Raw genomic sequence first — 25,188 nt, forward strand, 5'->3', positions numbered from 1 at the left:
ACTGCTCTATAGTCCAGGCTTTATGACTTAAACACCACCTTTTCCTGCTACGGGCATTAGCATCACTGATGAGTGGCTTCTCAATTGCAGCACGGCCAGCAATTCCCTGTTTATGAAGCTCCCTTCTAATTGTTTGGTACTCACAGGGTTCGGTAACACAACATTCATTTCAGCAGTAACTTTTGCAGCTGTGGTCTTCTTATTTTTCGTCACAATTGCTCTTAATGATCGTCTGTCACGATCACTCAGGATACACTTTCGTCCGCGCTTTGATTTAGCAGATGATGTTTTTCCGCTTTTTAAATATGCGGAATAAATCTTCGATACAGTACCTCTTGAAACACGAAACACCTTGGCTACCTTGCTTACGGAAGCACCTACCATACGTGCTCCAACAATTTGCCCACGTTCGAAGTCTGTTAACTCTGACATAATGCAATGACAACCTCACATAACAGTACTCCGACAACAACTGAACTGTGTAGCGCATTTACGAAGTTGTATAGGTGGCGTCAGTAGTCAAAAATGCCAGCGCCACCTACATATTTCATTAATATCGATCTTTCTTTTCAAACATGCATTTCACAAGGTGTTTCCATATTTTTGTCCATCCACTGTATATATGTTTGGGGTGCAGCTGATTGCAACAAAAAGCGCAGGTGCCCAAGTAGATGTTATAGCAGTCCCATGTACAAAATCAACGATCTACGGCTACTCATTTTTGACTTATGCGAGATACACATATAAATACGTATAGACGTTACGAAAAAATCTGTTTTGAATCCTTTTTAAATCCATTTTACTATCCGTTTTGGAAAAAAGGGGCTTTTATTCTGCCCGTACGTACAGACGTAATGTAAAAATTTTCCCTCAAATGGGTTCTAGAGCAGTCAAAATGGATATTTTCGTTGATATAGTATACCGGAAATTTTTCGTGCTTCCTTTCCTTTGTACAAGGAAGTAAAAGCAGAGAGTATGACTTCTAAAGAATGAAAATGCAGATAATCTCTCATTCGCGTATTTTTTATTACCCAAGGTCCGAGGTTTTTAAAATTGCATTCTTCTTTAATTATGAACTGTTCCATTACTGAGATTTTAATGTCCATAGTTGGACCACTGAGGTCTGCTCTGGTACAAGCTGCTTTCAATATACACTACGTTAGAAAACTGTCTTCTCCAGCGCGTTTTCTCTATCTGTCGCCATCTGAAAACGTCGGTTGAATGGTTGCAGAGAGATTGGAAGGAAAATACCAGAAAGCCAGTACGAAGATAAACTCTCACATGAAGCAGAAGCCAAGTGAACTAAAATGCTCGTAACTACATTCAAAATCTGCCAGATTCATTTTTCCAGCCGCATAACAGCTGCTATTGTTGTTAGAGGCGAATGATCAAGCACTAATATCTACGTGTACTGAATCTCAAAATTACTTCTCGATATTTTAATCCTTTCATCCATCCGTTATAATGCACGCTCAAATATGGCTCTGTTAACCGCTTTCCTTCATGGCGATGCTATTTAATGGCCAGTAGAGGGTGTTGAATAAAGGCTACGTGGTGGAAAGTTGCGAGAAGTGTTTTTTGGTAAGATTAAGCAATACGTTAGTATTACATATAAAGCAAAGATTTAATTCTATATAGTTTAGTATTATACACTGGTGAAATAAATTAAGAGAATTTGCATATTTTATCGAATTGCCATGAAAAGATCTGAGCTAAAGGAAAAACCACTGCTTCTAGATAAAAATGCAAATCTTGTACGGCAAATACGTAAACGTTTATGTAGTCTGAGCCAGCAGAAAACCTGGCTTTATAGGCGCGTGAAGGGTAAGACAAATTGCATTCGCTAGCCCACCTCGGTGAATTTCTTGGTGTTATTTTGCAGCAATTGGTTAAACTCACATCGGAACAGTAAAAATGAGTAACCACCAACGTTTAGATGATGGAATGAGGTGGCAAATTGTGGGGAGGCTAGAGGCAGGCCAACTGCAAGTCCAGATATGCAGAGAGTTTAATTTAACGCCCAGCGTCGTGTGTAACCTATGGAAACAGTTCCAGGATAGTGGATCCATCCAGAGAAAGCCTGGGAAATGTTGTCCAAGAGCCACGACGGCCAGAGAAGATCGCTATTTGTACATTTTTGCGAGGCGTAACAGAGGGGCTACAGCTTCTCAGCTCTCTCCGGACCTGTATGCAACCACAGTAACCCGTGTAACAAGGTGACTGTTTCCAAAAGACTGAATGAAAGAGATTTGTTTGCCAGAAGACCGGCTGTTTGCGTTCCGCTCACGTCTACGGACAATGAAGTCCGATTAGCATGGTGCAGGCAGCATAGTGATTGGAGTACGGAGCAATGGGTGACCGTTCTGTTCACCGACGAGTCCCGTTTTAGCCTAAACACCTATTCTCACCGTACTTTCATATGGAGAGAGCCATGGACCCGCTACCTACCCTCCAATGTCCGCGAAATCAACAATTATGGCGGTTGCGGTGTAATGGTCTGGGCAGGCGTCATGTTGGATGGTCGCACACCTCTCTAAGTATTTGACAGAGGCTCTGTGACTGGTTTGAGGTATAGGGATGAGGTCTCTGAGCCCTATGTTCGCCGTTTCCGGGGTGCAGTGGGCCCCGAGTTCATCTTACAGGACGAGAACGCGAGGCCACATAGAGCTCTTCTGGTCGACGAATTTCTCGAGAGTGAGGATATTCGCCGGATGGATTGGCTAGCCAGGTCTCCAGAACTCAGCTTTATAGAGCATGTCTGGAACGCTCTGTGGAGGGCAATCGCAACTCGCAACCCCCTCCGAGAACCATCCAGGAACTGAAAACAACGTTGCTGAATGAGTGGGACCAATTGCCACAGGCACTGATAAACTGCCTTGCTTCCAGTATGACATCACGCTGCGAGGTCTGTATGGCTGTAAAAGGGGACCATACCCCCTATTAGCCCATTTCTTTTGTGTCTTGTGAAACCACTGTTTCAGACCTCCAGACTCCTATGAGTGTTACACATGAACATGTGTGTCTATTATAACTGTTAAATGTTTATTTTGTTTGTATTATATGAACTAAATTTTATTAAAATCTGTCCAGTAGTTCTGGAGATCGTAGATCAAATATGAAAATTCTCTTAATTGTTTTCGTCAGTATATATAAAGCAAAGTTTTCACTCTATGTAGTAGTTTAAGGTAAAGAGGAAACTTACCTCTTGAGGCCGTAGACATAGGAAATGGCTATGCACTCAAACAAGGCAACAATCAAGAGAGGAAAGTTCCCACTGTAATTATCGAAGAGGGTAAATACATAATTGCCACCACCTTGCGAAAAGATGAGCGATAAGAAGAAGCATATCAAGCAGGTAATCCCTAAAGAAGAATGAATTATCAGTTTAAAAAAAAAAACAAATATTCCAGAAATAGCTAATCTTTGGAAAGAAGTATCCCTCTTGATGGAAGATTCTTTGTTTAAGAAAAAAAGTGTTTTTGATATTAAAAACCTATATGAGTTTCCACTGTTCCAGTGTGTTATAATTAGTACTCGTTGACCACTAATACTAGCATTTAAGCAAACGGTAGAACTAACCTGCATGCAGATGGCGTCTTCAAATAATTGAATGAATCTAAGAGATATTGACTATTTAGATAATGGAAACAAACAAAATAGACAAAACAAACAAAACAAACAAAATCTTTAACAAAATAGAGTCTATTACATTGAATTACACTTTATAGCGTTTCATCAACGATTCGAAAACATGAAGTAGATTGTTTTGTGATGTCTTTTTAGACAGTGGGTATGAGGTTTTTCCTTCATCATCTGAAATGTACCTCTTTCTGAGTATCTAATCTTTTCATTGGTAAGAATATACAGAAATCGTATGATACTTCAGACTGTATAGAGGTTATTTTTGGGTACAGTCTCATAATTTCAATCAATTTGTTTAACATCTCAACATTAGTGAGTGAGTGAGCGCCACTAGGAAGACCACTGACCTGGCCTTAGCCTCACAGTGTGATATCTTCCTGGCAGAAACCATCTACTCTCTGCTCCACCCTGCTCCGGGAACGCAGCCGAATAGACGACTAATAAGAGCATCATAAAATCTACATGTAAGCTTGGATGTTGTTGTACGGGGAAAGAGTATCCTGTTAGGAACTACTTAAAATTAAGCAAAGAAGCAATCAAAAGACTGTTAAGAATCGCTGTTAGAATAGACAGAAACTTGTGTTAGATAAAGTAAAGATAGGAGGACTCTCCCTGAAAAATTAACTGCCGTGGATTTTCTGGATTTTCTAAATGTCTACATGCAGGTGCTAATCCTGACACAACTGTCATATATTTATGGGGCTTTTGTAAAATCGTTGGTCCTGCATGGAGGAAAGATGTAACCTATTAAATTATTGCACATAGTAAACTTAAAAAAAGAGAGAGATTAAAAAATGATTTAAAAAATCCTAGTGCCCAAATGTAATTTAACGCAGATTACTTTCTATGTGATCTCATCATATGTGGCTGGTCATTGTAATGGATAAAAAATACGATTTTTGTATTATAAACCTGCCCCTTTCTTTCTCATGGCTTCACATAAATGGGCTTTCAAGACCTTTGTATGATATTCATTACTTATTACCGGTTCATGAGCTGGGAATGTTGACAATTGTAACGCAGTCGATGAACAGCTAGAACACCCTTCCTTGATCACTTGCGTGTTGCAGCTTTTGAAATAATCAACCACTGAAATAGTGTAAACAAGATTGCTTCACCAGCATATGCATGTTTTAACACTTCAAATTAGAAGTGTGAAGAATCCTAAATTTTAGTTCGAATGCGAAATCTGAAAGATTCTGGAATTATTCATATAAGGATAGTAAAAAGAAGGGAGGAAAAGAAATTTTACTTAATTTTAAAAGCTTTTAATCCAGAGAAAATTTTAAATCTGCGTTCAGTAAAAAACTAATTTAAGTATACAGTTTTAAATATACAAATTATAGATAGAATTTAATGAATGAAATACATGTTTAAACCTCTTGAATCTTAAAGTTTACTTTCTCAACATAATTAGAAAACAATTGAATCACAGTTTTCCGAAATCTTAATTTAAAGTAAATTATTTCAAAAGTTTATTCTAGAGATTTACAAGTATTATTTCAAGAGTTTACAGAGATAAATTCTAAAAAGAAAAAAATATTTTTAGCGTTCATGAAAGTGCACTTGCAGTAAGTATAGTACTTTTAACATGGCTGCGACAAAGTTTTGCCTGAGAATTACAACACTCGCAATTTTTTTAAGAAGAAAAGACTTTCTATTCGACTTCCAAATATTAGAGTTTAAATGTTTGATGGTTTTTTAAGAGCAGAATTCTTAAGATTCAACTGAAGAAAAAAATGTGAATATTCTAGATTTTGAAACTCAAACTTTTCAAAATTCAGGGGGCTCGAAAATTCGATCATCCTATCTCTGTTCCAACGTTTCATTTGGTTTCAGGTAAAATTTAATCGCACGTTTGACGTGGTTTCACAGAGATATATTTCCTACCCTTCACAGTGAAAAATATTAGGTTTTTTTATTCACTGTAATTAAATAGTGCCGATCATGGCTCTTCAATCGCAGATTCAAATGCATGAGTGTGTAACGTTTATAAGCCTCAGCATAGTTGGTACGTTTAATATCAAGAAAAAGAGCGGTTTCAAAAATATCTAGTCAGACCTTGCAATGGAAATTGTTTTCCAGGGAGTTGGGAAAGAAGATTAAGGCCTTCTGAATGAAAGTATTAACAAATTTCAAGAGTTGTAATATGCCAATTTGCTAAGATAAACTTACCTGTGAGCACTTCTTTCCTGACATTGGGAAACAGCTTCATATCTACGATGGACGTGATGACACCTTCAAGAGTTCCGAATTGGGAATCAATGCCCAGGGTGAACAACATGAGAAAAAAAAGCACGGACCAGAAGGGTGCACCTGGAAATTGGTTGATGGCTTCTGTGAAAGCTATGAATGCTAAACCTGTACCAGAAGCGCTCTGAAAAGCAAAGGTAATATGTTAACGTCTCGATGATTTGAAACTGGTCCATCTTGAGAGCTGTTTTCATAAAATATATAGCTATATTTATGAAAATGAAACCAAAAATAAATAAATAAAATAAAAATAAAAGAGAAAAGCTGCATTTAAAAATTTTTTATAGAAGTTGTCTCAGAATGAAAATTTACGAAAGTTCAGTTTCATTGTTTTCATTAATGAAATTGTTTAGGAAATCTAGACTTAATACTCTGTGGTACAATTCTTCTGTTGTTTGTCAACATCAGTAAAATTATGTTTTTATATCAGATAAAACTAGCACTAAATTTCGAAGCTATTATTAGTATAGAATATACTAGGAATAAATAGTATTTAGCACACAGTGTGTCGTTAGTGCTAATTTGCAATTAAAGTATGTTACCTTTTCTAATTCTTTTTGCAGATCGCACTCTGGGAAGTCATAGGGCAGGTTAGGGGTTGTAGCCATCAGGTGGGCGATTACATCGGGGGGTATCGTGGGTGGTATCGTCGTGTTGGGATAGAGGGGTTGCAGCAGCAGGTCTCTATCCTCCACGCACCGTGCGTGAGTGTTGTGCGCTTTGAAACCTGTGCAAATAAGTCGAATGATTACAAATTTAGTTGAGCGCTTCCAATGAATTAGAGAAAAGTAAACATTGAAATAATTCTCATTACAGAAATTTCTATGATGTAGAGTTCCATTATCTATTATAATTAAAGGCATGAGGATCAAGCCAGGAAATTTATTTCATTATATATACGAGGGATATTCAAGCAAATATAAGCAGGATTTTATCAGCTAAAATATATTTATTGAATGCAATGAAACGATTTTTTTATATAGTCACTTGTCACTTCAACGCAGCCGTTCCCCCAGGAAGTTTTTTAAATCCAGAAGCCTTTTGACTGCCTATTGACGCATCCTTGCACAGCATCAATAACCTGCTTATTATACTTGAATTTCTTTCCTCCTTAAAGTTTTTAAGGTGCATTTTCACCTCAAGTTTGATGGTGCTAATCACCTTAAAACTGATTTTTAAATCTCGAATATATTTGAGAGGAAATGACACTTTCATTTGTCAAAATTCTGTAGCGGCTATGTGGACCAGTCAGATACTGAGGGCAGAAAAGAGTTACAATATACGAGGGGATCGAATCGGAGCTTTTTTGAGATGGCGGTAAGCTACTTGACTGCTACGAAACAGATCCAAGTTCTATCCAGTCCCCAATCCATCTTCAAAGACACTGTGGCCTTCGTAACAATGTACTTCCCATCTGTGATAATAGACAAATACACATCCAAGCAAAAACATTAAACAGCAAATGAACTAATGCTTTGAGGCACCACATATCTAATGATAATTGGCTATGCACTAGCGCTGTGAATCTCGTTTTCCGACAAGTTTCTTGCAACAAATAGATGTGATAAATATAGAAACTAGATCTATTATAAGTTCAAGCATGTACGTATTTGCTCAATGAGTTATCGTAGCGTGCGTTGAGATCTCATAAGAAAGGAGCATAAAATTCCAGTTTATATTTGAATATTCCTCGTATTTAAAATGATAAGAAAAGTTGTACCATGTTTTAATGTTTCTGAAAATGAATTTCCATTATTTCCCATATTACTGTGCATTCTCTTACATCGGTTTTGAAATTCTGTTTTTTGGTAACATCAGTTTACAGAATATGCTTCAAAGTTGAGTGAAATGTAGCAGCAAAACAGCTGAGAACTTAAAAGTTTGAATTTTATTTAAAATACAAATATTTGAATAATTGTCTTAAATAAATTTAAATTTTTATTTTAAATGAATGTCTGATGAAGGAAACTTATTTGATTCGTACATGCTTTAAATGCAGTACTCTTCTAGGCTGTGATACTTTTATTCTGAAAGTAAACCTAAATTATTTTTCAAAGAAGTAAAGCAATTACTTTTTAAGAAAATAATTTCCTTTTAAAATTTTTACTTCCTTTTATATTTTTATTCGTTTTATTAGAATGGAAAACGACGCACGAAAATGTTTTAAAATTGTACATGCAAAAGAAAGAAAAATTTTTTAACTTAATTTATGAAAATATTTAAGGAGTGTTTATGATGAAAACTATCCTAATTAATATAGAAAATTAAATAAAACTTTTCCCAAATATTTCAGCAGAAATTTTATAAGTAACAATTACTATAGTGAAGAAATGTCTTCTTTCCCGCATTCTTATTTATCTTCACTCATTAATCTGTCTTTTCCCATCAGCCAATTGCATTCCTCTTTTCATTAGCTCATATTTTTTCATTGCTCATTTCATTACCGGCTAAAATTACTTTGCTTCTTTGGAGATATATTTACTAATTAGAAGCATTACGTACTTCATATATTAATATATTCTTAAGAAAAGTGATTGTATTAATAAATTTTTCACTTCAAAAAATTAATTATACGCAAGTTATTATCTATAAACGAAGGGAAAAATAAACCTCCTTTATCTTCCTAAAATTAATTATGAATTGTTATAATATATAATAAAAAGCCATGTGAAGTCTTATATAATCATTAGGTAATTTATTAGAACAGGAAACACAAAAAGCCATCGATTCTGTCGTCGAGATTCGAAATCCAGACCTCCAGATTCTAGTGGTATGTGCCTCCAATTGCACTATGAAGGCACGCTGTAAATAAGGAGAAAATTCTTTACGTTATTCCCTGCTTAAAATGGTGATTTTGGAGAAGGAAACCAAATCACTAAATCCAGTTAGTGACGAATTTTCATTTACTGCATTTTAGTTCAGATGCCACTTGTAGAGGCATTAGGTATATATCAAAGAAGGATATAGGAAAAATCAGCAAGTGTTCGCTGGAATTCGAAATCCAAATTTTTCGACTGCTAACCAACGTGCTTCAAGGCATCTGAAACATGAACAGAAAACAGAAAATTCTTTATATTCTCCTTACCTAAACGGCGATTAGGCGGGAAGGGAAATCAGTCGCCAAATCCAGGTGGTAATGAATTATTTTCCAACATATTTTAGTTTGAAGGCCACTTGTAAAGCCATAGGATTTTTGTCAGAGCAGGAATGAGGGAACATTCACAATCCGGACCTTCCGATGCCAGCCGGAAGTGATTTCCAATCACACTATGAAGGCACAAAGTTAGAAAGGGTAAAATTCTTTGCATTCTTCTCCAATTAAAGTCCGACTAGCAAGGAGGGAACCTATTCACCAAACTGAGATGAATTATCGTTCACTACATTTTTGTTGGAGTGCCACCTGCAGATACTTTTGGAATATTTGGGGGCGACCAGAGAAAGTAAAAAATCAGCAGCGCTCTCGCCGAATTCGAATTCCGGATCTCCCAACTGCTAACCGATATCTATATCAAGAAGGGGCGCGGTAAGGAAGGAGAAAATTCTTTATAGATTGAATTCTAAGAAATCTTTTATTTTCAACGGCAACAACAAGAAAGTTTTCCAATCCTTTAGGCAATTCACTTATTAATACATATAGTGTTCTTTTAAATACTACTTTTTATTTCAAGGTCATTAAAATAAGAAACAACAGACACACCTTCAAATGTAAATCAAGAAGTTCAGTAAAGTATGATGACCGATAATTATTTATTATTATTTTTTATATTTAAACTTCTTGAAAATAATTTATTTTCAATGCAATTCATTATTGTTAATGCAATAATTTCAATGTAATTTTATAGTTCAGGATGAAAAGTTCCACATTCTTTATATTTAAATCTTGTTATACTTGGACTGTTTTAAAATACTGGCAAAATAAAACTGAAAATATCGGAATCAAACTTAAGTTTCAAAATTAATAAAGAATTCTGGAATTGCTCAAAAATTACACCAAAAGGGTGTTAAAAATTGAAAATTTGAGAATTTCCAGATTAGGATTTAATTCTGTAAACATTCTTACCCAGAACCGAGAAAACGACGATCCCCGCGAACATGGAAGTACCGCAGTTGCAGATGGAGACAGTGATGGCGTCGCGGAAGCAGTTATTGTGAACTGGGTTGTAGGAGGCAAAAGCGATCAGACCGCCGAAGGCTAGGCCCAAAGAGAAAAAGATCTGTGTTCCAGCTTCTAGCCATACCACAGGATCAGCTAACTTGGACCACTGAAGAATAAAGTTAGGAATGCTTTAAAAGATATAATTTATAAATTATAAAACAATGTGTTCAAATTTTATTTGGATATTCAACTCGATATTTAGAGTAACAATATGAATTGTTTTCTATCAATTATTTTTTGACATCTGTTTCTCTATTACTCTGGAACATTATCCAGTTTTATTTTTAGTATACAGTTAGACTCCACTCAATCGAAATTTAAGGGACTGAAATATTATTTCTTTTTATCCAATTTGAAATGGAAAAATGGGCCACTTCGCAAAACAATTTAAAATTTGATTGATGAATCACAAAGGAAGACTGATTAATATTGCCACGTCTCCCCAAAACGTTAGCAATAATTATAGTTAAAAACAAATCTTGTTAAGGGTTAGTTACAATTGCTGTTACGTGCAATCACTAAATTTCTTTCTTATTGCTTTTCAGTTTCGTCATATGTTAATGACTTCACGTAGAAAATAACATGGCATAGACCTGTCCCCTCAACACGTCTTCGTCTAAAATGCACATACATAATTAGCATTTCATAATAATGGCAGATTACGGCTCATTAAAATAATCAGCAAAGTTTCTTCAACGTCCTTAGAATCAGCCTCTTTAAACTTTTCCTCGCATCCAGGAATAGAAATTATCGAGTATTGATTTTTCCACATGGTATCAATGTTGACTTAATTGATAAATTGCATTCTCAACAGTTATTATTTAGATACATCTATTTTGTGTTTTTCGAATAATATTCACCGACACCGTTCATTTCCCTAATATAATGTACAGAGTTAGGTAAAACAATACGCGAAATGTCACCTCTCTGGAAAATGTGAAAAGTCATCAATAATTATGAGTATTAAATTTCATCATTAATCTCTCCTATTCAGTATTCAGTGAAAAAGCATTCATTTTCCCTAAGATATGTGTGACAGCAAAGTAGAAATGCAGTGTCTCTAATAAGGAATATCCTAAGTTTTGCTAACGGTCTAAAAAGGCAATTCCCCTCCTCCGCTTGGACAGAGTTCTAAATAATAAACCAAACAAATATATACACATAAAAACTTATTAAACTATTCTCTAAAAGATGAATCACCTACATATTTCCAAACTTATAAAAACACATTAGCTACTTTTCCTTTCCTTGAAAAACAAAATTCCAAACTTCCATCATAAGATCATCCTTGAACAAAACTTTATCTGGCAGCTCAATCAAAAAACTTGAAACAAATCAGAGAACTCACACAAATTTTTGACTCAATGGTCATTGGCACATAATATATCTTAGGAAACTACGTAAGTCGTAAAATATTCTTATTGTTAAAATGCGTTAGATATGTCTTAACTCCTTCACATCCAATCCGCCCGACACGGCCCTACATTGAAACGACCAGAACCGCCCGAAAACGGCCGAGATTGTAATCTTCTTTTCTTCCCTCCCCCTAAGGTATGTAGCAACAGGTGCACTTTTCCCAAATGCATTGTATCAGTTTACTGCAGACAGCTTGTCCTAAGAATTTTTTTTTATCTTTTGATTGATCGTGACATTTCGTTGTTGATTCTTTTGTGGTACAGTGTGCTTTTAAGCTTTAAACAGCAATAAAAGAGCAGTTTAAAAATTTAAGGATTATATTTATTTTTAAACAATTTATTCCTTCTAATAAAAATAACGGAAAAACAAAATCTCAGTGGTGATCATAACAAAGCCGGAAAGGCTTGTTGATCTGACCTTTAGAATAGTTTTATTAAGAAAGCGGTCAAAGGCTAATGGAATCTTTGTTAGAAAGTACAAAGGATGTCATTGGACATCTTCACACCTATTTTCTGCGTTAATGGACGGGGAGGGGAGAAAATTGCTGTGAAACTGGAAAAGTATTTCGGGCGGTTAGGGTATTTTGAGGATACAGCTTAGCGAAGGGTCTGGATTTTAACGAGTTAAAATACGCTTATTACATATAGGTCCTAAGATATGCTTATTATATGTAGGTCCTAAGATGTGCTCATTATACAGGATGATTCAGAATTAACCATCAATATTTGGTGGGGATGTAGTGAATAGGAAAAGGAGATTTCACATAGGAATGTATGGGCGTAGACGAACGCATGGTGGTGTAGAGGGCGCTGTGTGTACACAACTTCCATACATAAGCACAGCTGTATGACGTTTGCAGCCAGTCGTCATTCGACTAGGTGACTTTGCAGAATTAACATGAACCGGTATACGTGGAATGAACTTGCAGATATGCATGTAAATGCCAGGCATATTCCAGAAGGTCCGGTTGTCCATGCAACGCCGTTGTGAGTCATGCATTCTAGCACATGTTCAGTAGTTCGAGCACCTCTTGTAGGTCTGTAAAACCGATGCAAAGAAATGTTACATGTAAGATAAATGTTTTTTTTTTTCTTACTACTTACTTCTCATGTATTCTTTCCATCATTGAAGTGGGGTCATTTTGCCCCACTGCATGGCCCAATGCATGGCACATGCGCCCATGCATTCCTATATGAAATCTCCTTCTTTTCCTATTCTCTACCTCCCCATCAAATATTCATGATGAATTTTGAATCACTCTGTATATAGGTCTTAAGATATGCTTACTGCGTGTCCTGATTCTCCAAGAACTTGGGGTTAACCCTGCCTCGTATAGCCTTTGTTTAAAACGCAGATAAAGGTGGAGGTGAAGATAAAAAGAACAATAAAATGTTTTCCGCTATTCTAAAATGGATGGAATCTTAGCATTCTAAATATAATGATTTTAAGTGTTGGTATTTTTCAGTTTAAATTTGCAGAAATTCTGGAAAAAGCTATGAAATACATAAAACATATTAGTAGAATATAACTATAAAGTTAGTTACATCAGATTTTCTTATAATTGGGGATTCATTATATAGCTGCATAAATTAAATACTGAGTAAATAAAAACTAAAACCTTCTTTCTTTATCAACTAGGCACTTTCTATACAAGTTGATAATGTAAATGGAAACAGTTTTTGTAGATTCGATGCATCATATTGTACAATCTATTCCGTTCAAGATCATTTGCATTTATGCCCGAAATTATTTAAAATATATCAGAGATTTACATTTGATGATCTGATATAAGCTAAAACACTAAATATTTTCATGAGGAATTATCGGAAACTAAACTAAAACTACACTTTAATAAGTGTAGTATGTTCCAATTGAATTCCAGATATTAAAACTTTGAATTTATGTTATCGTAAGGGAATTCAGGACAGATTCTTAACTTGACAAATTATTTCTTTTTAATTCCAAAGCTTAGCAAGCAACAAGAAAAACATCATTTTGGCACATAATTACCTTTTTGAATAGAAAACATACAGTTTAGCATAGTTAAATACATGCTTGCTTAGAAGTGAAAGAATAGGTACTCACATCTGGAGTGAAAAGATGTTCAAGACCTCTCTGCATTCCATCTAATGTGATACCCCTAAAGAAGAAGATCACAAGCACCAGGTAGGGGAATGTTGCAGTAACATACACAACCTAGAGTTTAACAGAGAACTAATTAATGAATATATAAAAAAAATGGTTTCCAATAGTTAATAAATTATTTATTAATCATTAATGTGGAATCTATAATATCTTAAGAATATCTGAAATAGAAAGCTGAAGAAAAAATGAATAAAAAAAGTAGAAAGATCTTTTTCATGTCCTTCTATACTTTTAAAGAGCTTTTGCATCTGATTTTCTTTTGAATAAACACATATTGTAAATATGATCACAAGCACCAGGTAGGTCCAAATGAATAGGTACATAATGTAAATATGTATCTATTCATTTGAATAGGTATATATTTTGATTGTTATTATTTTCTTACTCTTATATGATTTTTTTTTCAGGTATTCAGACCTTAGATGGCCAGGGTTTGCTTTCGACACTTCATCTGCTTGGTAAAATGTAAAGTATTCACAAAGAAATTACATAGTTTCATTAGCATTAAAGGATAACTAGGCAAAATTATCTGTAAATATATTTACTCAGAAATAGTTTAATTTCTTTTTCTTAAATGTAATTGTCTCTGCAAATAAATAAATAAATATAAAAAAATTGACGCGTCTGAAAGACAATAGTTTTTCACTGGAAAGAAATATCAAACTTTATGTCAATTCTTTAATGGACGACGTCATGTTTGATGTTTCGACATTTACGATAGCTAAATATTTTTCCTTTACCGGTTTAGAAGAAGAAAATGTATTTTTTTGAAATATTTCTTCTTTTTAAAATTAAAGAATATGCGTCAACAAATTTCTAATGCTCATACTTAACCTTCCAGATGGATCTTATTGGATTGAATTAGATGAAAATGATATTAATTTAGCTTTGATGTAAGTATTCCAGGATTAATTTATGGTTTAACATTATATCTTCAGAAAATATTATATGAATATAACATAAAATTAATGAAATAATTATTTTTTATAATTACTTGATTGATTTTATCTCTTTTTAGTTAAACTTATGTTACTGTCGGATATGATATGACAATTTCTGAGTTTCATTTATTGATGCATGAAAGTGTGTCTTGGCGACCATCTCTGGAAGTGACGAGTATTTCAGAAGAAAATTAAATGCCAATTTTGAATGTTATACCCCTAGGCGTGCAAATCAGCAGAAGATCGTGGATGGCTATTTTAGGCAGATTTCATCGCATGATTATTATAACAAAGTTTCCCACCAAGTATATTTATCTAAGGAATTTCAATGGAAAATTCGCAAAACAAATATTTTCCTGCATTTAATTTTTATTTCTTATAATAATTTGATTTAGATAAAAGATTTTATTATCAAATAACATTTATTGCCTGCTATGTGTTATTAGATAAACAACGTAAAAAAAAAACATCGCTCCTAACCGACCACTTCATAAAATGCTTAATATTTTAAGAACATTAATAAATATTTTTTATGCTTTCCAAAATGATAATCATGTTCTCTATGATGACCACCTTAACAGAAGATTAAACTCATCTGAGACTTTGAATAGTCGTTTTAGAGAGGTTGCGCTGCAAGAAAAATATTAATACATAAGTAGTAATTCTAAAAACGCCTGCAAAGTAATGCGCTGTCGTCATGAAAGTACCTTGCACATAATCGCACTATTGATGTGAGAATTACTGACACACATGCACGAAATTTGTTGCATTACTAAAATTTGTTACATTACAACATTGATTTTCATTTGATTGCAATGACTTTGTTGTTACAGAATGAAAAGTTTAAAGCAACAGATTCACAACTGAAACTTACTTTCCCTGATGAAGCTATTCCTTTGGCCATACACAAGTAGCAAAAGAACCATGCAAGCAGGAGACAAAGAGCTATTCTCCAGTTGAACTTTTCCGGACTTTCGATGTCGGAACTTATATCTAACGTTTGCCTGTACCAAAAGTACTCTGTTGGGCTGCTTTTCTAAAAATAAAAATTCTTTATGAAAAAACATTGTAAAAGAATGAGAGAGAATAGACGTTTTATTTTGAAACTATCATTTACCTGGCACTCTGGTACGATGATATATGTATTGTTGGGGCCTTCTTCCCTGGGACAAGCGGCCCAGGGCAGAGGGCTCTGGAAGCTCTGGAAAAAGTAATAAAGACACCATCCGATAATGGTATTATAGTAGAGAGCCACATTAAAAGAGACTACTGCGCTCGTTATGCCGATACCACCCATGTAAGGGCTAATGAAGTTCCAAGCTCCAATTGCACCTTTTCGAAGTCTTTGACCTACTGCCAGTTCCATGTAAAAGCACGGGATGCCTTCTACTGCCAGCATGATGAAATATGGAATCAAAAAAGCCCCTGAAAAAATAATAGAAAATAATCAAATCACTGTAAAGATTGTTTTCTCGAATATTCTTTTCTTTTAATAATAATAATTCTTTTCTTGTTAATAAGCAGCAGAACGGATGAAAAATCTGCAAATATTATCTGAAATCAGAGCTTCTTGATTAGTATTTTAATTATTAATTACTATGAGTGGAAGCATAATTTCATGTATTGCATAAAATGCACCCATTTTTTTATCATGGCATGTTTATGTATGATGCGTTTCCAATGACTGTCTCGTCATGTTAGTAGGGAAGTTGGTTAACATAATCTTGGATGAGGATTCGAATCCCGGATAAAGTGTAGATCTTCGTAAGTATACAGTGTATTTGCAACATGGGGCACTTAGAATACTTTCAATTCGACAGACCTTTTGAAAGGCTGGTGCAAGAGCGATGAAAGGCCTTCGTTTTCTCTTTCAAGGGGATTCTTCTTAAAAAGTGAGAAGAAACAGAGATATTTGTAACATCACCTACCTGTAAGAGAACGTATATATGATGGTCTAGCCATCCTTATTATCATAAACCTAATGCAAAAGTTTCCGTCCACACCTGTGGAATAAGGTTTATGTCGTAGCAAATCAAAAAATGCAAATTTGCGCACTCGTATATATGCAGCTGTTTCAACGAAATCATCAGACGGATATCAATTTGTATTTCTTTCGCTGTGATTGGTCAATTCGTATACCAGTTAAAGAAATAAGGCTGAATTCATTTGGCACAAAAACTGACATAAATTTGGCGTAAAAGTGAATAGGAAGTCTGAGAGGGCTTTGCGATCACAAGTGGTAGAACCCAAACTTCCTTGTTAGGCAACCAGACCTTGTTACATTACGGAAACTGGTATAAGGATTGTGCCTAAATATTATAAGGTTTTTGTCTAAATGTTTTAACTGTATGCCAACGTGTCGAACCATAAAGTAGTCACAGCGAAGGCAATATTAACTGACATTCGATCAAAGGTTTTGCTGAGTGTTTCGCATTCACGCATGCGAGACATTCGATCAAAGATTTTTGCTGAGTGTTTCGCATTCACGCATGCGAGACTTTAGATTTTTTGATTGGTTACGGGTCGAATTATATACCACAGAAAGGCCCTTTTTGCTATTTTGCTTTTTATTATATGGCAATTTAAAATCACTGACACTCTTTCTTTTAAACTTCTAAATGTTTTTTCTAGTCCTTCGAAATGGTCAGCATGGGCAGAATAATCCCTGTGCTCTCACAAAATTGTTCCATATTTTAAATTACTGTGCTAAGATAAGAGATATTACCTCTCGAGTAGCAGCTTAACTTTTATCTCAGGAGATGGAATAATGAATCAGAAAGAGGCATAACCATATGTTATCTCATATATTTTACTCTTACACTATGCACCACATGCTGCTTTTCAAAACTGTAAAAGCATAAAAATTCTAACAGCCATTCCACTTCCAAGAAACGTGCGCAGGAGCATATTCGGGCTTAGTTCATACTAAGTTTAGACGGAAAGAAGCTAAATTTCAGACTGTACGATATTTTACGATATTTTCCATTTTTAAGTACTAACTGTGATAATTTAAGAAGTCGCTTTTAAACTTATTTCAACTGCACAATCTTTCCTAACTTCAGTTCTTTGGTATATTTATCTGAAATATTGTTTTAACTTCGAAATTTGGGGATAAAGTAAAAAAGAAATTCGTAAATCGCTACTTAAGTAACACATAAAAAGAATCTTACAAAGCACAATATATTGCAAGATCTTCGGTTCTATTCTATTTTACAGTTAAGACATCTGTTTTAGTGAATTTCGTATTTTGTGAAATTATGCTGTGCGTCACATTTCGATCCGTACTTTAAGGACGGCAAAAATAACATATCCAATAACATTTGCAGTAGCAAATTCGTAGCTTCATTAATATGAAATTTATTATTAGCAAGAAATTAATCACACAGTAAAATCATTGTAAGAGAAGTGTCTTATTAAATGAAATATATTTCACATTGCTCTTTCTTTAAAGTTATTTATAAAAATTTAGAAATTATATTATAGAATTTGAAACGTTTAATTTGAGTAAGAAGTTGTAAGATAAGAATATGTAATTGCAATATGAATGTATGATTTTGTGTCTGTCATACTAATCTGTATGTCTGTCATTTGTATTCATGTTCAAATTTTATTTTTATATACTCATAAATAATGATATTTCATGAAATATCCAATCAGTGTAATCAGGGTTTGCAGGTAATGTGTGACAGATAAGCCTAATTATAAGCCTAATAATCATTATCCAAAGGAATCCAACGGTTTCTGATGTACAAATCAAGACGTTGCTTCATTGATGGTCAATCAAGAGCAAAATGGATATCTGAGTGAATTTCTGCAATACAGCTTTTGACTTTCAGTATATAAGAACTCAAGGTTTAATACGAGTCAGAGGTATCACTCAGAAGAATCTGTGAAGTGACAAACCATCGGCCGTTTAGAAGCACAGTAGACAATCATGGAAGTAGTGAGATGTGTGAAAGTTTCAAGATATAGATTTTAATTGCTAAAGTTTAATGATTAATCGTTAACGGTTTAATCATTAAAACGGATATCGTAATATTATAAGAAAAAATTTAAAGCCAGATTCTTTACCGATATGTTTTTAATGCAGAAACGGGAAGATCAGTTTCTACAGTAACCATGAATTTGAAATGTTTACTTTTAGAGCAAATACAAAAACTCTTTTAAAATTTATCTTCGCATTCTCCGACGGCATTAAATGTCAGAGAAAGATAAATTGAACTACGTGCCTGACCAACACAAAACTCGCTAAGCTTAGGAGCTGAAAGATGGTTTCAAATCTATTTTTTCCTCTTATTGTAACGTAGAACGGTTTTTTTATGGTATCCCAAAGTGGAACTGAATACATGAAATGCATTTTCTTATGTATTTTTCAATGAAGAGTCTTTGGAATGTATTTTGAATATTTAAAAATAGATTCGTATTTTTAATGCATTTAGCACAACATTTTTGTTAAAATTTCCATATTACTCTACTTCAGCTCGAATCTCGGCTTTTTTATTAAAACTCATATTATAATTAGGTCCATAATTCAATAAAATGTTTCTAGGATTAGTTCCTCAGCATCATAGTTTAATCAAGGAGGATTTTAAAAAGGCAGTTATTCTTGAATAGGTAAACATTCGAAATAAAGCAATCCTGCGATAAAAGAGGAATTTTAATTGATTGTTTATATTTTTGAAATTATTACGTGATGATATGAAACCTGATAGTGAGATTTACATGACAGAGAAATTTATTGTGAGAAAACAAGGAATTTTCGCCTTTCCTACAACGTAGTACCGTGATATAACTGGTAATATGTCGACTATTAATCGGAAGATCCTTGGTGTGATTCCTAGCTAAGAGGTAATTTATTCCTCCTTTTCATGGCTTCTAAAAAATCTAATAACTCTCTCTATATTAACAATGAATTAAAATGTGCTGAACAATATTTTATTACCAACTCGGTTAAGTCATTTGAGTTGCATTCGTTTCATCCAAATCTTTCTTTCAGTGCAAAAGAATGTAAGGAATATTCGCCTTCTCCTGTGAGTCTTATTAGAGATCGATTTACACAACTCCATACCTCATATGGAATGCAGAAACTAATGTAGGTCATCATTCCTCTTCTAAAAGAAGTTGAGACTGTAGCCTTCGGCCCAGAATAAGATTTGCTGCTTAGGGAATAAAAATCCTTTGGGGCACGCCATATCTCTTGTCTTGTATGGAAATGACTCATTGTGCCTTTCATTAGTGAGAGTAATATTCTAGCTGATTAGTGTATTGGGGTTCGATTCTGTAATGAGGTCTCTGGCGCCTCATGCAGTGTTACCTGTGTTTCATTAGTAAGATGGTAACAATTAGTTATTTATAACGTATTTTCTCCCTCCTTTCCGCATACCTTCGTGCTGTAGCTGGAAACGTACTCGACAAATTTCAAATTTGGAATTTCCACATGCATGTGGGAAAAAAATCCACATGCCCATATTCGCAGCAGGATTACGTCATTCAAAATTCGATGCCTCTGCGTACCTTTGTTTTATCACAATGCAAGAAATAGACATACATTTATGCAGATTTTTCATTACTTAATCTCTTCAAATATAATGCAGGACTCTAACCTTTGGTGGCAAAAGTTTGAAAAGTGAAACGGACATTTATAGTGATTCAACGCAAAATCTCAAAACGGAAACGATAGTCCTTCAGGAACAAAGCCCCTTTGGACTAATAAAAGATATTGCTTTAAGAAGACAAGAATATTATCGTAATCTCTTTTTATGGTAAAAGTGGTTTCACATTTTTAATTGCATATCATAAATTTGAATAATTTATCCCGTCTTCTGGAAGTGATTGTAACCTTCCAACGTGAATGCACATACTATCGTCAAGCAATTCTATCTTTAAGGGAGTCACATACACAAAGAGACCATCTCAATAGATATTTACCTCTGAGATTTGCCACAATTTTCCTGGAATACCTTCATTCTTGGAATAGTCTCCACTTACTTCCTAACAATCTTCTAAAACCCTTCTTTCTATATAAGAATCATCTGCATTTTCAGACTAAAATAGCCTTTTATGAAATTTTTGGTACTTAACTCCTTTTAGCATTGCTTTTAAGAATTCATGATGAAAATTGGCTGATGACACGCTTTACGTAAGAAGAATATATTGCATACTCTTTGATATGAAAGCATTTCTAAGGAGAATTTTCTTTCCTAGTGTCCTATCGGCACTTGTTCTTCTACTGCGAAATGAATTTTGATGGGAGGACCGAAATTAGTTTTCCTTCTCTTACACATTACTAATATTAATAATTTGTTAAAATGTTACGGAAAATTTATCTTGTAAAGCAAATTCAAATGTGTCATGTGTAATTAAATCGAGTTATAATAATAGATGTTAATTGATGAAGGAGTAAGGCGCTTCGCTTATGTTAAAATCTGTTATGTACTCCTACTGTCTGGTCAATTCCAACAGGATTTGCAAGTGACAGGAATTTTGAATGGGAGTAAGAATAGAGGTCAAATGAAGGATGATTGCTAACGTCCAAAACCTCTTCTAGTTGTATCCGTCGTTGACAGTATTCTTTCTCCTGTTGATTAGATAATTAGTTTGTGAACTCTTCTTGAAATACTAGGATAAAATTAAGTTATATTAATTAAAATTAAGTTTAACTTGATTTAACGTATTTACTTTATTGAACTAAATTTACTAGAATAATATTTAATTCGTGGAATGTTATCAATTTGCATACTGACATATATTTTCCCAAAATTAATTAATAAAGTAAATTTATTTTAGTTTTGTATTTCAAGATGAAAAGCAGAATAAATTTTAGTTGTTGTTATTTCAGTTGTAACTATTTAGTAACAATTTTGACAATATGTTTAACTCCAGGATAAAAATTAGACTTCCGGGCTTAAAGGTTAAACTTGAAACTAGATCAAACGCAATTGAGTTTAAAATTATAAGTGAAAATAAGAAGAAACGTAGAATGTGAAGATAAACTCAAGATTTCATTCTTGCAATTTATTCATAAAAATCAAAGCGAAATATCGCGAAATGGATATATTGTAAGGAAAGAAATCATATATGTGAATTATTAAACAGCGGCATGAGAAAGAGAAAATAAAGAAATAATTTATTAAAGAGGAGAAATGTTTTTCTTTAAGTAAAGTATTAAGTAAGTATCTATTCTTAGTATAAACTGCTTATTGAGGGTGAAATTTCTAACACACAGTTAGCAGTTTTTTACTAAATATATTTATTATTACATTTTGGAAGAGAAATGCCAGTGGGTATTTTGATAAAATTAAGTATATAGCATGAAGACTGACTGATGAAAAAATGGTTATGTCTTTGAAATCAAATATTTCTTTTCATCCTTCTTGCTGTGTTGCCGTATATGTAATGCATTTTGGATATACAGCTGAGCTCTGTGAGACAGGAAACATTTTCTGATGTAGACTGTAATGCATTTTAAATGCGTTTTTCATTCTTATAGAATTGCTCAGGTGCTTACAAGTCATTTTATAGCGTCTGAATTGTTTGAGATTCGATTTGTTCAAATATTCAGGATCCTTTTCCCTTTGTCTGCTTAATAGCGACTCCTGACTAGAAATAATACCCATTAAATGAGACGATATTTCAGCAGTAGTGCTGTTCAGTCATCGAATATATGGGCTAAATTAGAAAAATAATTTATACTGCATAATGCATTGTTTTATTATTTCCATCTTCAAATTGCCTGAAACTTATTTAGATTAGATAGCTGAATTTTAATTTCGAGCACTACGCATAGCTGAATTTTAATTTCGAGCACTACGCATAGCTCAATTTTAATTGTATAGTATCGCATAAAATCATTTTACCGAACCTGCAGAGTTTACGAAAAATAAAATGCATAACAAAACATATTCTTTTTATTCATTAACAAAATAATTGTCACACATAAGCTACTTTTATTCTTTTTTGTTACGACTGTTGATATTTATTATAAAAGCTCTTCTAGTAGACACGTGTTTTTAAATGTAAGAATAAAAAAAAATAATTAAAAAAAGAAAAACAAAAATCTGAAAGGTTTCAAATTTTAAATTACGTCCAAAGGGACACTTTTTTTAACGTTTTGTGTGTTACCTTTATTTATTAAATATCATGTTCTTCGCACTTGAGCCTTAAATTTCAGTTCAATAATAATGTCGCAAAATAATTTAAAATAAGCCTATCTTTAGAATTTCCGATACACAGTTCCGCGCGCTGGAGATAAAACGTGTCTTTTTTTTTTTCTGTACAGTTTTACCATTGCTTGCTTGAATCGTTGAGTTTATTATTCAAAAATTCGTTAAAGGGAAATAGATAACCAAGCTCGAAATTCAAAATAAGGGCTTCCAGGTGCCCATGTTCAGGTGGAGGATTACGCTACTCAAAATTTGATGGCTGTAAGTAGCGTCGTTTTTTCAGAATGCGAGAAACATACCTGTATTCATGCACATTCTCCTTTATTTCATTTCTTTTAAAATAATACAGGGCGATAATATTTGATGGCAACAATTTTAAAAGTGATTCAGCCTTTTACAGTGATTCAACGAGACTAATAGCCTTCTGAGCTAACGCTCCTTTGGGCTAAAACTTAATTAATCCTAATTTTTGCACATTTAGTTCGGGAAAGCCTGTAGGGAAATTAATTATGCGCAGGAAGACAGAATTTTCTGACAAATACTTCTCTGTTTATTTTATTAATTTATGGCTTTGTTCATTTTAGCACAATTTTTTATATGCTTTATTATACATTTCACTGCAATTCTGGAAACGTTTTAAGATTTATTGTCGTAGAAACTATCCTCTCTGTTATATCCACTTGTTAAATATTTTAGAAATTAGGTATTTGTTTATTCACTTTTAGGCTATTGTGAATAAAGTAGAACACTAAATCAAAAAAAAAAAAAAAATAAAAAATAAAAAAAAAAAAACACTGCAATTAAATGTGAGTAAACGAGGAGTAATCGACCTCATGGTTAATGCAACTCACCCAACACAGATTAAAACAAAAATACTGTTAAAAAAACATCAAATCTAAATTCCTGATATTGTTCTGTTGCCATTTATAAAGTTCATCATATCCTTTCCAAATCTCAACTCTTTCCTGTGGCAATAGAATTCTTTTATGTTGGCATGTTTTTCCGTAACATATCGTAATAATACCCCGTCTTCGATGAAATGTCGTGCATTGCCTTCAGCTTTACAAAACTTACAAAACTATTAATTTGCAAACTAAATCTTTCCAGCTAAGCCTAGAAGCGCTCCGTACCCAGTAATTGTTTAATTGTAATCAAAATCGTATATCATTTTCATATTTTTATAAACTTCAAAATTTAATATTTTTTTCTTTTTCCTGAAATGTTCCATTTCTCTTTCCAGCAATAACAATATAAGTCTTTGATTTTACTAATAATAATGCTTTTTGATGGCTGAATATCGAACGCGCTGTGAATGAGGGATAGACCGCTTATCTGAATAACGAAAATTTTAATTGTAATTAAGTAAGTAAGAGTTATAAGAAATCTCAATAGTAAATGAGATATGGTTTTGAAATTCGCTTGAATTTTAATGTTATTAAATTTCATTAAAATTCATTATTAAATCTATTTTTATGCTGATCCAGCTCAACTTCTAGTACCTGCTTTCGTTTATAATTAAGTTCAGCTCCCTCAGGGTAATAGGTTGGCATTTTTGAAAATTTAATTAAGCCTAGAATAACTTTGGCTCCAATTATAAAATTCAGGAAAATTATTATTCAAAAGACTGCATACAATATTTATTTACTTTGCATATAGAAGCATGGTTAAACACATGTTATTTAAAGAGGTCTATTTATTATTATCATTTTTCATAAATTAAAATTTAATTTTAAATATTAGAGAAGAAAATAATTCTTTGAATTATGACCACTTTGCTGATTGCTTCATTATCGACGATATTTTAAAGAAGTTTCTTAAACTGCTTTGAGACTGGACAACAACTTCCCTTTACACCTAGTGGAATGCAACTTTTCGAAGAAGTTTTACTTCTAAGAATTCATAGTAGTAGTACCCGCGATAGTTTTTTATTTTTGACTGGTTGAACCTACGTGAAATAGGGTCGAACAGAGCTTTCTGGTAATTGCCTCTTCATCCTTCCCCAAATCATACGGTTTTGTTTCAAGATTCGTATGGCTTTGAAAAGAGCTCTCTGTTCCATTTCAGTTATCAGCTGGTACTTGTCGGGTTTGTTGCATTGCTTAACCAGTTCAACAATAAGTACCTTTTCTCCTCTTCTGTAGCCAATCAACGTAGAGCTCAGGTCACAAGGTCTGAAATTAGTCGTCGAGACAACGTATGATCTTCTCTTCATACACTGCGTCTCACATCAATAACGGAGTATTTAAGACAGCTGAATACTCATAGTTCGACCGAGTTCGATTCCAGACGAAGGGACTGGCTGTGTGGTTAGGCTTTGTGGTTTCAACCCATGTGCAATGCGTATATGAGTCAGTTTCCCTTAGAAAATCCTCCACGAAAACCTTCCTTTCTTTAGGCAGATAGCTCTCGTTTGCCGTATTCAAATAACCTAACTAACCTTCATACACTCCATGTACTCTAAGAATGACCTGCT

The 25,188-nt window shown here is 33.7% G+C and overlaps 1 protein-coding gene and 1 long non-coding RNA gene across 3 annotated transcripts in view; one reads left to right on the forward strand and one right to left on the reverse strand.

The window, feature by feature from the left end:
• LOC118201667 (uncharacterized) overlaps positions 1 to 25,188 on the forward strand; it is a 250,706-nt gene that overhangs the window by 86,345 nt on the left and 139,173 nt on the right. The window contains exons 2-4 of one of the 2 annotated variants that reach the window (XR_015044448.1): positions 14,020 to 14,077; positions 14,454 to 14,505; positions 15,387 to 15,522. This is a non-coding gene — a long non-coding RNA (uncharacterized LOC118201667). Of the gene's footprint in view, positions 1 to 14,019; positions 14,078 to 14,453; positions 14,506 to 15,386; positions 15,523 to 25,188 lie in introns of those variants that run through there. The other variant, XR_015044447.1, reaches the window with a different exon arrangement.
• The window catches only part of LOC118201666 (sodium-dependent neutral amino acid transporter B(0)AT3), a 195,961-nt gene that overhangs the window by 24,677 nt on the left and 146,096 nt on the right, over positions 1 to 25,188 (reverse strand). The window contains exons 3-9 of the mRNA XM_085827743.1: positions 15,671 to 15,978; positions 15,428 to 15,589; positions 13,553 to 13,663; positions 9,956 to 10,157; positions 6,438 to 6,622; positions 5,818 to 6,019; positions 3,203 to 3,362 (exon numbers count right to left, since the gene is read on the reverse strand). Coding sequence (XP_085683869.1) covers positions 3,203 to 3,362; positions 5,818 to 6,019; positions 6,438 to 6,622; positions 9,956 to 10,157; positions 13,553 to 13,663; positions 15,428 to 15,589; positions 15,671 to 15,978 — 1,330 coding nt within the window. The remainder of the gene's footprint in view (positions 1 to 3,202; positions 3,363 to 5,817; positions 6,020 to 6,437; positions 6,623 to 9,955; positions 10,158 to 13,552; positions 13,664 to 15,427; positions 15,590 to 15,670; positions 15,979 to 25,188) is intronic.

The sequence above is a fragment of the Stegodyphus dumicola genome, chromosome 12 (assembly GCF_044657685.1).
Source record: "Stegodyphus dumicola isolate Sdum_Otavi_A_Nest chromosome 12, ASM4465768v1".
Lineage (NCBI taxonomy): Eukaryota > Metazoa > Arthropoda > Arachnida > Araneae > Eresidae > Stegodyphus > Stegodyphus dumicola.